Source organism: Tympanuchus pallidicinctus, unplaced genomic scaffold, assembly GCF_026119805.1.
Source record: "Tympanuchus pallidicinctus isolate F22 unplaced genomic scaffold, pur_lepc_1.0 scaffold73, whole genome shotgun sequence".
Taxonomy (NCBI): Eukaryota; Metazoa; Chordata; class Aves; order Galliformes; family Phasianidae; genus Tympanuchus; species Tympanuchus pallidicinctus.
In genome coordinates this window covers 23,407-35,805 of record NW_026294795.1, presented here as the reverse complement: position 1 = coordinate 35,805, position 12,399 = coordinate 23,407, and the positions used below count along the sequence as shown (strand labels likewise).

Here is a 12,399-nt window from a genome sequence, read left to right as displayed (position 1 = left end):
CAAGGATGTGCACACGTGTGTGTGACTGCACAGCTGTTATGTGAGTGCGTCAGAACGTCCTTGGGGCAGCAGCTCATGGATGCCACTGGACAAATCGGGCCGTGCGCTCTGTGTTGATCTCTATGGTGATGTTTTTATTGACTAAACCAAACTAGGAATGCCGAGTTGGGCGGCACTCGGAACGCTGCCCTGCAACGCCGCGCACTGCAGCGCTGCCTGCTGATGCTCCTCCTCTCAGTCGTTCAGCTGCAGCTTCTGCATCATCTCCACCAGGCTGTTCATGGCGGAGGACTGGAAAGAAACAGAGCGGGTGTAGAAACAGGACAGAAACAATGTGGGCAGATCTCCTTAAGCAAGGCTGATGAGTGCACTTGCAGAACGGCCCCATGCAGCACAGCCCGTTCCTGCCATTCAGGTCACTGGCGTTACTTCCCACAGCAGCTGCCTATGCTAAGATTCATGCTCTGCTGGGGGAACGAGGTTTGCAAGGTCGCAGTGCCCGACACGGCAAGGCTCTTTATGGCAGCAAAACCCTCCGGCCGTTACCAACGGTGCCCTTCTGAAGGCAGAGGAAGGCACCCAAGCTCCCCTGGGCAGCTCTCACTGACAGCGTGATTTCCTCAGACACACAGCGGGGTGTTTTTCTGTGACATCGCTGCCCTCAGGACATCACAGCATCTTTCACGGCTGTCAGACACAGGCACTGAGGGCAACAAGAGCCGTGTCTGTGCTCACCAGGGACTCACCTCTGCATGTGCAGCTGCAGCCCTGAGGGAAGCCTTCTTCAGTTGCCCTCTCCTCTCTTTTTGTTGTCGTCTTCTTGCTATAAAGCAAGAATAAAAATGAATTCATTCTGTCAGCAGCAGAACGGTGTAAACAGGGTACCGCAAAAGCAGAAGGCAGAACAAAGACAGGGGAAATTTGAGCAGGAAGCCTCTCAGTGAATGCCATTTCCAGGGGGACAAACAGAAGACCAGCGTGCAGTTAAAGAGACGGGGTTACATGGCACCTCAGTGCCTTGGGACTTTGGAGGCTTCAACTCTTTTCCCCTCTGCAGAGAAGGAAAAAGCAAAGCAAACCCCGTGCAGCCTCCGTGTGCTTGATAAGGGCAGCACCTGCCCTGCAGGGCGGTAGCACAGCACCTGCTTACCTCTCAGCTTGGAGCTCCGTGCTGCAGCAGGCCCAGGCTGTGCTGCTGGAGCCGGCACGCTGCCTCCGCTCTCAGCCCTCGCTCTTTTGGTAGCAGGCAGCTGCGCTGCTGTTTGCTGCTCTTCTTCCAAGCCCTTGCGTTTACCTCCAGCCAGGGACTTGGAGACAGAGCGGGGGCACACGGCAGGGGCAGGTCTTCCCCCTGAGCTGGGACCTGCTGATGGAGGAAGCCCTCCAGCCTGCAGACGAGCTCTCTCTGAAAGGACCTCCTGCACCGCTTTCGCGTAGATCTTTCCGTTGGGCTCAGCACCTCTGTCTGTTATCATCAAGAGAAGAGAAGAGAGGAGATACAACGAGAGTCCAGTGCTTCTTTCAGTCTGCAAGATGGGCCACGATACTCTGAAATCTGTTCTTGAGCGTGCACAGTATGGAATCTTAGCACGTTGGGTTGAGATTACAAAACAGGACAGGAAGGTAATAGTAGATCCCAGGGATTAATACCTCAAGCGACACACAGCAACGTCAGTCCCAGAAAGAACAGACAGAGAGCCCAGCTAGAAAGACAGTGCACCAAACCCAGGTGCCTGCTGTGTGTCCGTACCTCTCTTGGGTGCTGTGCCACACTCGGTGCTTCTGCCTTGCCTTTCTGCAAGGCTGCGCTTGGCTGGAAGGCTGCTTGCATCAGCTTCTGACAGAAAGGAAACAAAGACATGAAGAGCATCTCTTTGGACAAACATTTTAGCACTGCCAGCCACAGACTTCTGCTCCTCAAGCATCGTTTCTTTCCGCTGCTACAGCGTTGTGCCACTTCTGCAGTCAGCACAGATCTGCAGCGCCCTTTCGTCTCCCCTCCATCACACACAGCCCTGCATGCAGCCCTGCTTAGAGGCAGCACCCACACCACAGCTCCCAGGAGCTTCTTACCTGGGGAGGCTTTCCGTTTCCCCCCGTGCCCAGCACCATCCCACGGACGCGCAGGCTCCGTCCCTGCAACAACAGATGCAGTGTGATTGCACAGACACCAGGAGCAGCCCTGTCCTGTCAGCCCACACCCACCCCCAAAACCAAAAGACGCTGTTCTACAGCCAGAGCAGAAACTGATGTTCAAACTGCAGTGTGCTTACACAAAGCATTACTGCTCTCATTCCTGTCAGATGGCAGCAGAGGAACCCCGGACTGCCTGACTGCTCTGCAATCTGCAGAGCAAAGCTGCATCAGCAAACAAAACGCTACCGGGTGCAAAAGTTGAGGCAGGTATTTTTTGGCCCTAAAAGGAATGCACTCAGCTCTGAGCACCACCACTTATACACAGACTTCTGTTGTGCTGCTGCCATCAGCTGTTGCTGTCGGCCTCTCTAATGCTTCCATCGTGGTTACTGGACATCGCTACAGCACTGCAGCCGCTCAGAAGTGATACCTAGCATGCATTCCTCCATCCTTCACGACAGAGGACTGCAGAAACTCACTTTTGCGTGGCAGTGAGGACGGCCCGTCCCCATCGCGTCCCTCTGTGCGCTGCGAGGCGCCGTTGGATCTCTGGCAGCCTGCTGGCTGCTGCCTCCAAACGCGGGGAACCGCGCCGCGCTGCTTCTGAGGAGAGAAAGGAAGAAACGTTGGAGGGAACGGGCAGCCAAGGTTTGCACAGAGCTTCCAGGTCGTGCCAGAGATGGGATAGCAGAGTGCTGAGATGTTCTTTATCACTAAGGGAAAATAGGGCCCCAGTCATGCCCACGCCATCAGCCCGGGCTGTCAGCAGCGAGCGCAGAATGCAACTGGTGACTGAGGTCACAAAGGACCTGCAGGGCTCCCCCTGCTCCAGCCGTTCCCTGAAACGTGAGAAAAAGGAAGAAGAAGCAAGCCAAGGAAACCCAGCCGTACCTTTCCTCTCCCAGAGCAGGAATTGGAACTGCGGTCGTCCCCTGGCTGAGACATGGCCGCTGTCTCAGAGGAAGCTGAAGTTCCAAGGGCTGTGCACAGGAACTTCTGTGCTCTTGGATAGAGCTGGCTTCCCTCTGTCTTTGATGGCCTTGATCTCTAAGAATCTCCTTTTGGACAGGAACCCTGCAGAAAGGATCCACCAGTGAAACATCAGGAGGAAGAAGCATCTTCCCAGCTTTCTTCTGCCGCGCCATGGAGTCTCTTGAGGAGGGCAGCGTCTGGACGTCAGCTGGCTGCGAGAGCCGCCTGCCACCAGGTCCAGTTTGTGTCTGACTGCCACGGCTTGTGTCAGCAAGCGCCCTTCTCCATCTCCTCAACAGCTCTGCACCCAGCCATGCGTGGGGCAGGGGGTAGAGCTGTGCTCTGAGAAGCTTGTGCTGTCCTTGCTTTTCAACGTCCGCCATGAAGGCGGGGGCTCAGCAGTGATTTTCCAGGGGAGGAAGGACATCCCATCATCCTCACTGAAACGTGGGATGGAATCTCCACAAGAACCATTTCCCCTGGAAACAGCCGTGCTGAGGGGCACCGCTGGAGCTGGGAACCCCTCCCCAGCCCGGCTTTTGTGCTGAGACACCTCCCGGCACCCAGCCAGCACCAACCCAGCTCACCTGGTCACTGCCCAGCCGGAGCGGTGCCCAGCTGACGCACACGCCGCAGCGCTGCTCCCAGTGGGCTCTAAAGGATGATCTGTCACTCGAAAAGCACAGAGCTCAGTCTCGGTGTGCAGCACGCTCACCAGAGCATCAGCTCTGCTCCAGCTGGGGCACAAACGCTCCCAAGCCTGGCAACCACTGTGACCTCAGCAAGTGCCTGCATCACCGCTGTGCTTGCATCATAGTCAAAGGAGTGGTCACCTCCCAGATCCAAATTGTAGGAAACATGAGACTCACCCAACGTGGTGAATGGGGTTCATTGAGTGGGGTTAATTGAAGTAAAGCAACAGAGAAGTGAAGACGGCCCTTGTGCAGCCCAGTAAAAACGCAGTATGGCCTCGTAGTGGTCAGCGGGGTCCCAGAGGAACAAGTAGGAGCTGGGAGGAGTGCAGAGCAGTACGGAGCAGCAAAGTGCAGCATGGCCAAGTGAAAACCAGTAAGGAGCAGCATGGCCTCAGAGCGGTCAGTGGAGCCCTGTAGGAATCAGCAGAAAGCAATAGGAAGGCACAGCTGTGCCCAGGGCCGGTGCCGGCCTCTGCCTCTGGCTTTGGGCCCCAGGCCGGTGCCGGCCTCTCGGGCTGTGCGTCAGGCCTAGGCCTTGTGCTGGCCTTTCAGGACTGGCTTTAGGCTCCACGGCTGGTGCCAGCCCGCCCGGCTGTACGTGTGGCTGTCAGCCCCGGCTCTGGCGCTGCCCCTGTGGCTGTAACCGCGGCATTATGGCCCAGGGCTGGTGCTGGCTCTCTGTCTGGAGCTTCAGACTTCAGGGCTGGCTCTCAGGCTGTGGCTTCAGGCCTGAAGCTGCTGCCGGCTTCTCGTGCTGTGGCTCCAGGTTTAGGCCCAGGGCCAGTGCAGCCTCTCTGGCTGTGCCTCAACCCAGGGTCGGTGCTGGCCGCTCAGGCTGTGGCTTCAGGTCCCTTGGCCGGTGCCAGTCTCTCTGGCTGTGTGTTTAGGCCCCAGGGCCACTGCTGGCTTCTCTGGCAGCATCTTTAGGCCCAGGGCGTGTGTCAGCCTCTCTAACGGAGATGTGAGGCCCTGGGCTCCGCATGATCAGACCCAGGAGATGTTGCCCCCAGGCTGCCCCCAGATTGGAGGCTGGAAGGATTTGGGCTTCCAAGCAATCAGCCAGCATTTGGATGAGTCAGCCCTCTGGTTTTCGTGAGGACAGACGAGTCCACCTTGGAAAGCCATCTGGGCAAAGGCACAACAGCTTTGTTCTTGGGCCGCAGCACTCCGTGGCCAGGTGCTGCTCAAAAGCTGGGCCTGCATTTCCTCCTGGGCATCCACGCGTGCTCTGAGTCCGCTGCAGCTTTCTGCAGGGTCTGTGGCTTCCTGCTGAGGAGCTCCTCGTGTTCTTCTGCAGCTGCCCCCCAGCATCACCGCTGCCTCCTCTGGTGCCGTGCCGGGAGATGCGTCAGCGTCCATCAGCCTGCACTTCCTTCCTCCCAGCAGCAGCTGCTCCTGCACTGACCTCCATTCACACTGGATGCCGTCCACTTCTAGCGCCAGCTGACCTGTGAGACAGAGAAAGGAAATGTGGCATTGGCACAAATGCAGACGCCCGAGGCTGTGCCACCACCACGTACTGCAGCCTTGGGAAGCCAGCTGCCACTGCAAGCTTGGTCAGAATTAAAGCAGGCACCGTCAATTAAGTGTGACTTCTGAACTGAAGGAATTGCCACAGTCAGAAATAAATACTGAAATCGCTTACTGAACTGTAGGTGGTTCCCTCTGAATTCTTTTGCTTTGGGGAAAATATGGACTTGGAATTGCAGGGTACAAGAAAAACGGGGAGCACTTGGCAACTCAGGCAAACTGAGCAGTGCAGAGAAGATTGCTGCATTTCTTCTTCTCCTGGCCCAGAAATGAGTTTTCCTACCTTAAAAGAGGTACTTAAAAGAGGGACCTTAAAAGAGAAAAGAGAAGAAGAGCCTGACAGAGTAGACACAATACAGTCTCACATCACGGGTAGAAGCCAGAGAGCTCTCATGGCACAAAGCTCAGGGCTGCAGAAATTAAGGGTGCCTCTAAGCTTGAGAACAAGGTGAAAGACAAGGTGGAATGCGAACCATCGGCACTTCCTGCAGAGCACATCACACAGCTGTAGGCAGCGCCTGAGCTAACAGTCAGGTCAGAAAGGAAAACCCGACTATGTGAACACAGGGACAAGCTGCTCTCTTCTTCTGGGCCTTTGTTCAGTGAGGATTTCCCCCAAGAGCGCCGCTCAGGCTGCTGCTGTCTCCAGCTGTCGGTCACTTCCACTGCTGGACGCTGTGCCCACAGCTCATTCTGCTTTGGGCAAAGCCTGCTGGGTGAACTCCAAACCAAGGTCCCAGCCACGCTAATCCAGCTGGTTGGTCTGAAAGGGCTCAGAGGCCACGCATGGGATCCCTTCTGCTGCTGGTTCTCTCCGGGCAAGAAGCTCCACTCTCAGAGCAGCAGCCAAGAGCCAGAAGGCAGAACAAGCTGCCAGTCCCCATGGATGTGGCTGTCTGCAAAGACAGCAGCTGCCTGCTCTTCAGCAGGGTGATGCTCACCCAGCAAAGCCCTCACCCAGCAGATGCCTTTCCTTACACTCAGGGCTGCCTCACGTTTGTGCAGCCCTTGGCACTGCATTTCCAATCCAAGCTCACATGGATCTCAACCATTCCTTCTGTGTCAGTCTACTTGGATCCCCAGTTAGGGCTGCAGCTCAAGAGCTCAACACAACAGGAGTAGCACAACAGGTAACTGGAAAACACAGCTCAAAGCTGAGAAGAGCCACCTCTGACCTTGGGCACAACTCACCAAGAGCCGGGCCTTGCAAACTTGGCTGATCTGAGCATGCGGGAGGGGGCTGGCAATCAGACCAGCAGTGTCCATTTCCATTGCAGCTCCGTGTAGAGAAGAACGCCAAACAGTAACGGGTGTGAATGAGTTCATTCCCAAGCTGCACAAGGAGTTTGTTCTTGATGAAAAAAAGCATGCATTCCAAGTCAAAAAGGGAACAGCAGGAGTTGCTCTCAATGGAAGACGTTCCTATTCCCACACCTCATCCTCCTACCACAGCTTTCCTTGCCTCACCCCTCGCCCCAGCTCCCCGAAAATGCCCGCAGACTGAAAGTCAGCTCTCCAATGCATAGACTCCTTTCCCATTGCTCCATTAAAAGGAGACTTCAGACTTGTTTCACGCACTCCAACTGACCGAGCAGTGGTACCACAATCACTCCTGACACACGCAGGCCACTCTCCAAAGCTTCTAACAACTCCTGCCCCAAGACCAACATCTCCACAGCCATCCTTCTCACGTGAGTCCAGGAAACAAATGCACAGCACAGGCTTTCTGAACTGCTATATCAGCAGCATTTCTGGTGGTAGAAAGGCACAGCAAATAGTCCATCAGAGACATTCTGGCACATCTCCCATGAAAAACAGCATGATTCAAACACCTGTGTTTCTAAAGATGAAAAACGTCCAGTAAGCAGCAACCAGAGGCTCTGTCTTTCAATCTTTCCGAAGGGAGAAGTGTTCATGTCCACTTTTCCTGACCCCACAAACACGGCCCCAGCTGTCAGAGCCCTTCTGCCATAGCACAAGCAGACTGCACGCACACTAAAGAGCACGCACAGCCCCTCCTGAGCTCCTGGAGCCACGGCTCCCCTTCAGAGCTCCACAGCTTACCGGTGCTTCACACTGATGCAGCCTCACTAAAGCTTGGTAGGTGTCAAAGAAGGCCTGCAGAAGGCAAGAGGTGGCAGCCAGAGGACAGGACATTTTCCATTTATTATCCTTTTGTTGCAATAATCTGACTTAGCCTAACTTTCCTGGGTATTTCTCAGTCATAACATCTGCGTATTCATTGGTTATGCATGAGGGTACATTATAATGTACGTGCTGAGAATTGTCTCATGTTAAGCTACATCATCATCTGTTTTCCACTAATTTTTGTTCTTTGCAGTAGGCATCATAGGTGAGACTGACCTGGAAAGTGAAGGTGTGACGACTTGGAAAATCAACCCACTGCTGGGGAGAAAACGCCAGGACACCCTCTGCAGGTTCCTTCCCCATCCGCCTGGGGCAGTGGCAGCAGAGCTGAAGATGAGAGTCCAGAAGGCACTCAGACAGCAGTGAAAATCCAAGCCGTGAAAGTAAGAATGAAGTCTTTGCAGAAGTTTGTGTCACTGAATTCAGAGAACTGTTCTCAAACCTCGAAGACATGACTGCTTTCACTTGGCGAGGAATCAAACGTGCAGCAGAGGAAACACTCTCTGGCTCCTTTCCCTGTGCCCCAGGTCTGTTCTGACACTGGCAGCGAGGCGCAGATCTTGTGCTCCTCAGGGGGAGAAAGGAGTGACAGCTGAATCCAAACCTCGAGTCGGCTTGGGCTGGTAAAATCCCTCCTACAGTGTCTGTAGGAATGAATGGATTTCAGGGAGAGATTTCCAAGAAAACCAGCATGTTTGATGGAATGATTCAACTTCAAAGCTGTATCAGTGCCTTCAGTCACCTGTTGTGCAACACCAGAAATGAAAACAAAACCCCACCTGCAGGGCAAAATCGGGATGAAGTGAAAATTGAACGGGTTTTGGAGCCATTTCAACATTTTTCCCTTGGTTTTTCCAACCCCAAGAATGAGAAGAAGCTGTAAAGGAGCTAGAAGCCTCTCTGGGTCAACGGGAAGAGGTGGGGTAATGTAAGGATGCTGATTGCCTGAAGTGCCATTGGACTTGGTGCTTGTTATCTGGAGCCATGGTGCGTTTGCCAGCTTCAGTGCTTCTCTCTTTCAAGCACTGGCAATCCGGAATTGGAAGTTGATCAGATGGCTTTAATGGTGAAGCTGAGAGGAGCTGTGAGTGCTGCTGGAGCCCTGTTGTGTGCAGCTGTCTGCGATGGGAGCATGGAGCAGCACTGAACAGCTGCAGCTGTTTCCTGCAGACAGACACGCAGACATAACCCTGCCTTCTGCCTTGCTGCCAGGGTTTTCTGTCATTTCCTAGAATCCTGCTAGTTGTCTTTGCTGTTTTTGTGTCCTCGATGGCTTTGCTTTGGGATTTTTTCCTTTGCTGTGCTGTCTCAGAAGTGTTGAACGGCAGCCTGAACCCCTGACGGAGCAGCTGAGGAAAGGAGCCGGTGAGCCCTGGGAGCGCAGCTGAAGGCAATGGAGCTCCGTGGCTGGAAGGGGCGGAGCCTGGCTGCCCCTCCTGGAGCTCCTTTAGGGGCTGGGTGGCCAGGGGGAAGGGTTTGTTTCTGGAAGGTTCTGTGCTGTGGAGTTTGTTGTGTGGGTGTAAGTCCTTGGAGATGGTGAGCAGTGCTTTGTGTGCCTCTGTAATGTATTGCTGTTGCTCTGGTGCTTCTGCTGCTTCGTGTGTGCTGGCTTTCTTTGCAATTTGCTTTTTGGTGTTGTGCCTTCTGTCACACATGGGCAAGGGGGGAGGGGCTGTCGGCTCTGGGCCAAAGTGTGGGGGGGGAGGGGGGGTGAAATTGTCGGCTCTGGGCCGAAGGGGGGAGGGGGGCGGGGGGCGAGAGGGGGGAGCCGTCGGCTCTGCACTGAAGAAAGGGGTTGGGGGGGGGGGGGCGAGGTGGAGGGGGAAGGTTGGGGGGGGGGCCGAAGGGTGGGGGGGACCTTTTGGCCCTGGGCCGTAGGGGGGGGCTGGGGGAGTGTTGGCTCTGGGCTGAAGGGGGGGGGGGGGCTGGGGGGTTGTCGGCTCCGGGCCAAAGGGGCAAAGGGGGGTGTTGTCAGCTCTGGTCCATTCTGGGCCGAAGGGGGGGGGCATCGCCTCCTGGCCTGGTTTCTGTTTCTTTACGTACTGCAGTGTTGCTGCTGCTGCCCATCTGTATTGTCTTTGCTCTTTTTGTTTGTGAATGTTAAAACTTATTTTGTCTGTTTTGGCTGTTGTCCCACTCTGTTTTCTCTGTTTTGCAGGTCAGCTCGTGCTGGAAGTTGGTGGTGTCGCTGTGTGAATGAAGGTCAGTTCAGGAGTAGCTGCTGATGGAAGCAATGAGGTCCACGTTGACGAACTGAAGCTCCTGGTAAGCTGTCAGAGCCGGCAGTAACCATGTGTGTCCTTGTGAAAAGCAGAGGGCTGGCTCAGGGAAGGGCTTGCTGATTGATGTGTGAGAGCATCTGCCTTCTGCTACTGAATGATCCGAAAACGAAACATGCTGCATCGTGACAGCTTATGCAGAAGTTGTGAATATGCTCTGAAATGTTTCCTTTAGTGATAAGCTGTGTTTCGGCGCTGTGGTGGTCCTGTGTGTGATGTGGAGCACTGCATCTCTTGCAAGGCTTGTGTGCGTGTTTCCATGAACCTTCCTTTCTTTCCCTCTTCCGAAGAAGTGCTGGGTGCTTTTAGGAGAATCACGCAGGAGGCTGTCAGCAAGCCGGCTGTGATTTTGCTCCCATGAAGGGACGCAGTGGGAATGGAGTGTGAGTGCCACCAAGCAGAAGTGAGCTGCTTATGTCATGAAAGCTCTGGTCATGATGATTGATTATGAGCAGTGTCAGTGCGACAGGGGACGTGAAGTGACTGCTTGTTTGGGAGTTCAGGGAAGAGCCATGAGAAGTGAAATGGCAGTTTGTGCTTTGGCTGTCCAAATGGTGGAGCTTTATTGGAGTGCAAGGTGTGTGCTTTGTGTAGGCAGGCCCCGGGTTGATTTCTGTCAGCAGGCCCCCTCTCAGGTTGGTCTTTGCTGCTTGCTGTGCCTACCTGCCTGCTCTTTGCTTGCTGCATCTGGTACCAGTGGTTGTGGCCAGGCTCCCCAGGGCTGTGGGCCTGGTCCTGAGCTGCTGCAGCTGGAAGACCGTCTGCGTTTGGGTTGTCCTTCCTGGAGCATCAGGTTGGACTTGGTGATCCTTGTGGATCCCTTGCAAGTTAGGATTCTATGATCTTGGTGGTTTACCTGGAAAATACCAGATGATTTTCTTATCCCCTCCTTTTTTCTTGGCATTTAAACTTGCAGTTTCACTTCCAGATGTGAGAGTGGAGTTGGCTAAGGGAGGAGAGTAAGTTGCTTCTTCACTTGCTGTTCTCCCCGGTGGGTCTGTGTCTTTAGTGCCCAAGTTGTGGTAGCTGTGTAACTGGGAATGTTCCCAGTGGTCATAAAAAGGCTCTGCTGCTGTCAGCACAGAATTTGGCCACAGGACTGCCTGCTGGATTAAGTTCTGTAGATTGATTGTCTGCTCTTTGCGGTGGTCTGTTCTGTTCATTTTTTCCAAGACATCAGGTTTTGAGGTTGCTGAGATGTGTTGATGAATCAATCACTTGCAGCTTGTTGGAGCTTGAAGCAGTTGAATGTCCCACACAGCACTGTTCAATCCAACCTTATAATGGCTTTGGGATCGCAGCTCTGTGCTGGGCTGTGCCACTGAAACGTGTTGGCGTTTGATGCTCTGGGTGGATTTTATTTTCTAAGCGAGCATCGGGAAGCAGTGAAGTTGAGCAGAGGAGCCTCAGTGGTGTGGTTGTATCAGGTGTGCCTGCTTTCATGATGACAGGTGGCCTCTTAGTAGAGTTCAGGCTCTGAGCCCTCAAAGCAGGAATGGGACGAGTTCCGGGTGCTACCAAGGCCAATGCAGAAAGGTTTGGATGAAGCTGTCCCAGAAGAGTTACCGATCCTTAGCAGCCTGGCTGGTGTGTGATGTCCGTTCCTGAGATGTTCCTTCCTCTGTGCTGATGAAGCAGCTGCTGTTACGTGAGGGCATTAAGGCATTGGATCGTGGCTTCAGAGCACAGTGCAGGCAGTTGGAAGGCAGGAAGGTGACGAGTTGGCATCATACTGTGAGCCCAAATTCAGCAAAGCATTCCTGCTAAACGGGGGCCTGGGTTGTGCTGTAAGTTTTTGTGATTCCTGTGAGGCTTAACCGTCTGTTGATCGGTTTGCAGTGCAGGCTCCTAGGAGCCATGTTTTTCCTAGGGCGAGCGGTGTGCTTGCGTAGCTTGTGTGCTCTTGAGCAAGGGCATGGTAAAAAGCAGTCCTGGGTGTTGGGTGAGGAGCAGAGTGAGAGAGGAGCCCAGTCAGTGATGGCAGTCCTGGGCCAACGGGTTTCTGTGCCTCTGTCTGGAGCAGAGACGTTTGGAAACTTTCCGATGAGGAGGTGTTTGCTTGGTTGTGCTTCAAAGCAATCTCTAGCCAACCGAGGGGATGTTTTCTTGTTGTGTTGCTGTTTAATGACTCTTTTTTTTTTCCCTTTTCCTCTGTACTGCTGTCACGGAGTTGACCAGATCAATCTATGTCCGTGACAGGGGCGGCAGGCCTCTGCCCTCCCCCCCCCACCCCAGTCCCACAAAAAATGGGAAGGAAGGAAGGGAGGAAAAGGACAGCAGCAACAATCTATGGAGGAAAACTTATTTTACTATAATATTGGAATACAAAATAACACCATCTATACAATTTAATTGAAATTGAGATTAATAAATCAGACAAGATGAGAGAGAGAGAGTTCTTGGGACCGAGTCAAACCTGGAAAGCTTGGAACGGCCAGGAAAGCACCTCCAGCACCCACTGCCAGGCAGCAAGAGAGCGCCCCCCCACCCGGAAGGGCCAGATCCCGTGACTGCTGTAACGTACAGGGATGGGAACCTGGGACTGGGGCAGTGACACTTTAGTGCCCCGTACACTACATGATGTTTTGATGTGGAATACTGAAATCCAAAAACAAAAAACAAAAACAAAAACATAGAAC

General features: G+C 54.0%; 1 protein-coding gene across 1 annotated transcript; it reads right to left on the bottom strand.

The window, feature by feature from the left end:
• Positions 1-1,688, bottom strand: LOC128072930 (zinc finger CCCH domain-containing protein 11A-like). The gene is made up of 3 exons (XM_052667169.1): positions 1,151-1,688; positions 747-823; positions 1-291 (listed from the first exon to the last, which is right to left on the bottom strand). Exons 1-3 carry the CDS (start codon positions 1,473-1,475, stop codon positions 235-237), a joined length of 459 nt encoding a protein of 152 aa, XP_052523129.1. The 5' UTR covers positions 1,476-1,688; the 3' UTR covers positions 1-234.
• Positions 1,689-12,399: the final 10,711 nt, after the last annotated feature.

What these genes read in the sequence shown, in the direction of transcription:
- LOC128072930 (XM_052667169.1), bottom strand. Translation starts at nt 1,475, where the DNA reads ATGATAACAGACAGAGGTGCTGAGCCCAACGGAAAGATCTACGCGAAA. An exon ending in ACGGAGCTCCAAGCTGAGAG is followed by an intron (nt 824 to 1,150) that starts GTAAGCAGGTGC and finishes CTTGCTTTATAG; the next exon opens with CAAGAAGACGACAACAAAAA. An exon ending in CTGCAGCTGCACATGCAGAG is followed by an intron (nt 292 to 746) that starts GTGAGTCCCTGG and finishes GTTTCTTTCCAG; the next exon opens with TCCTCCGCCATGAACAGCCT.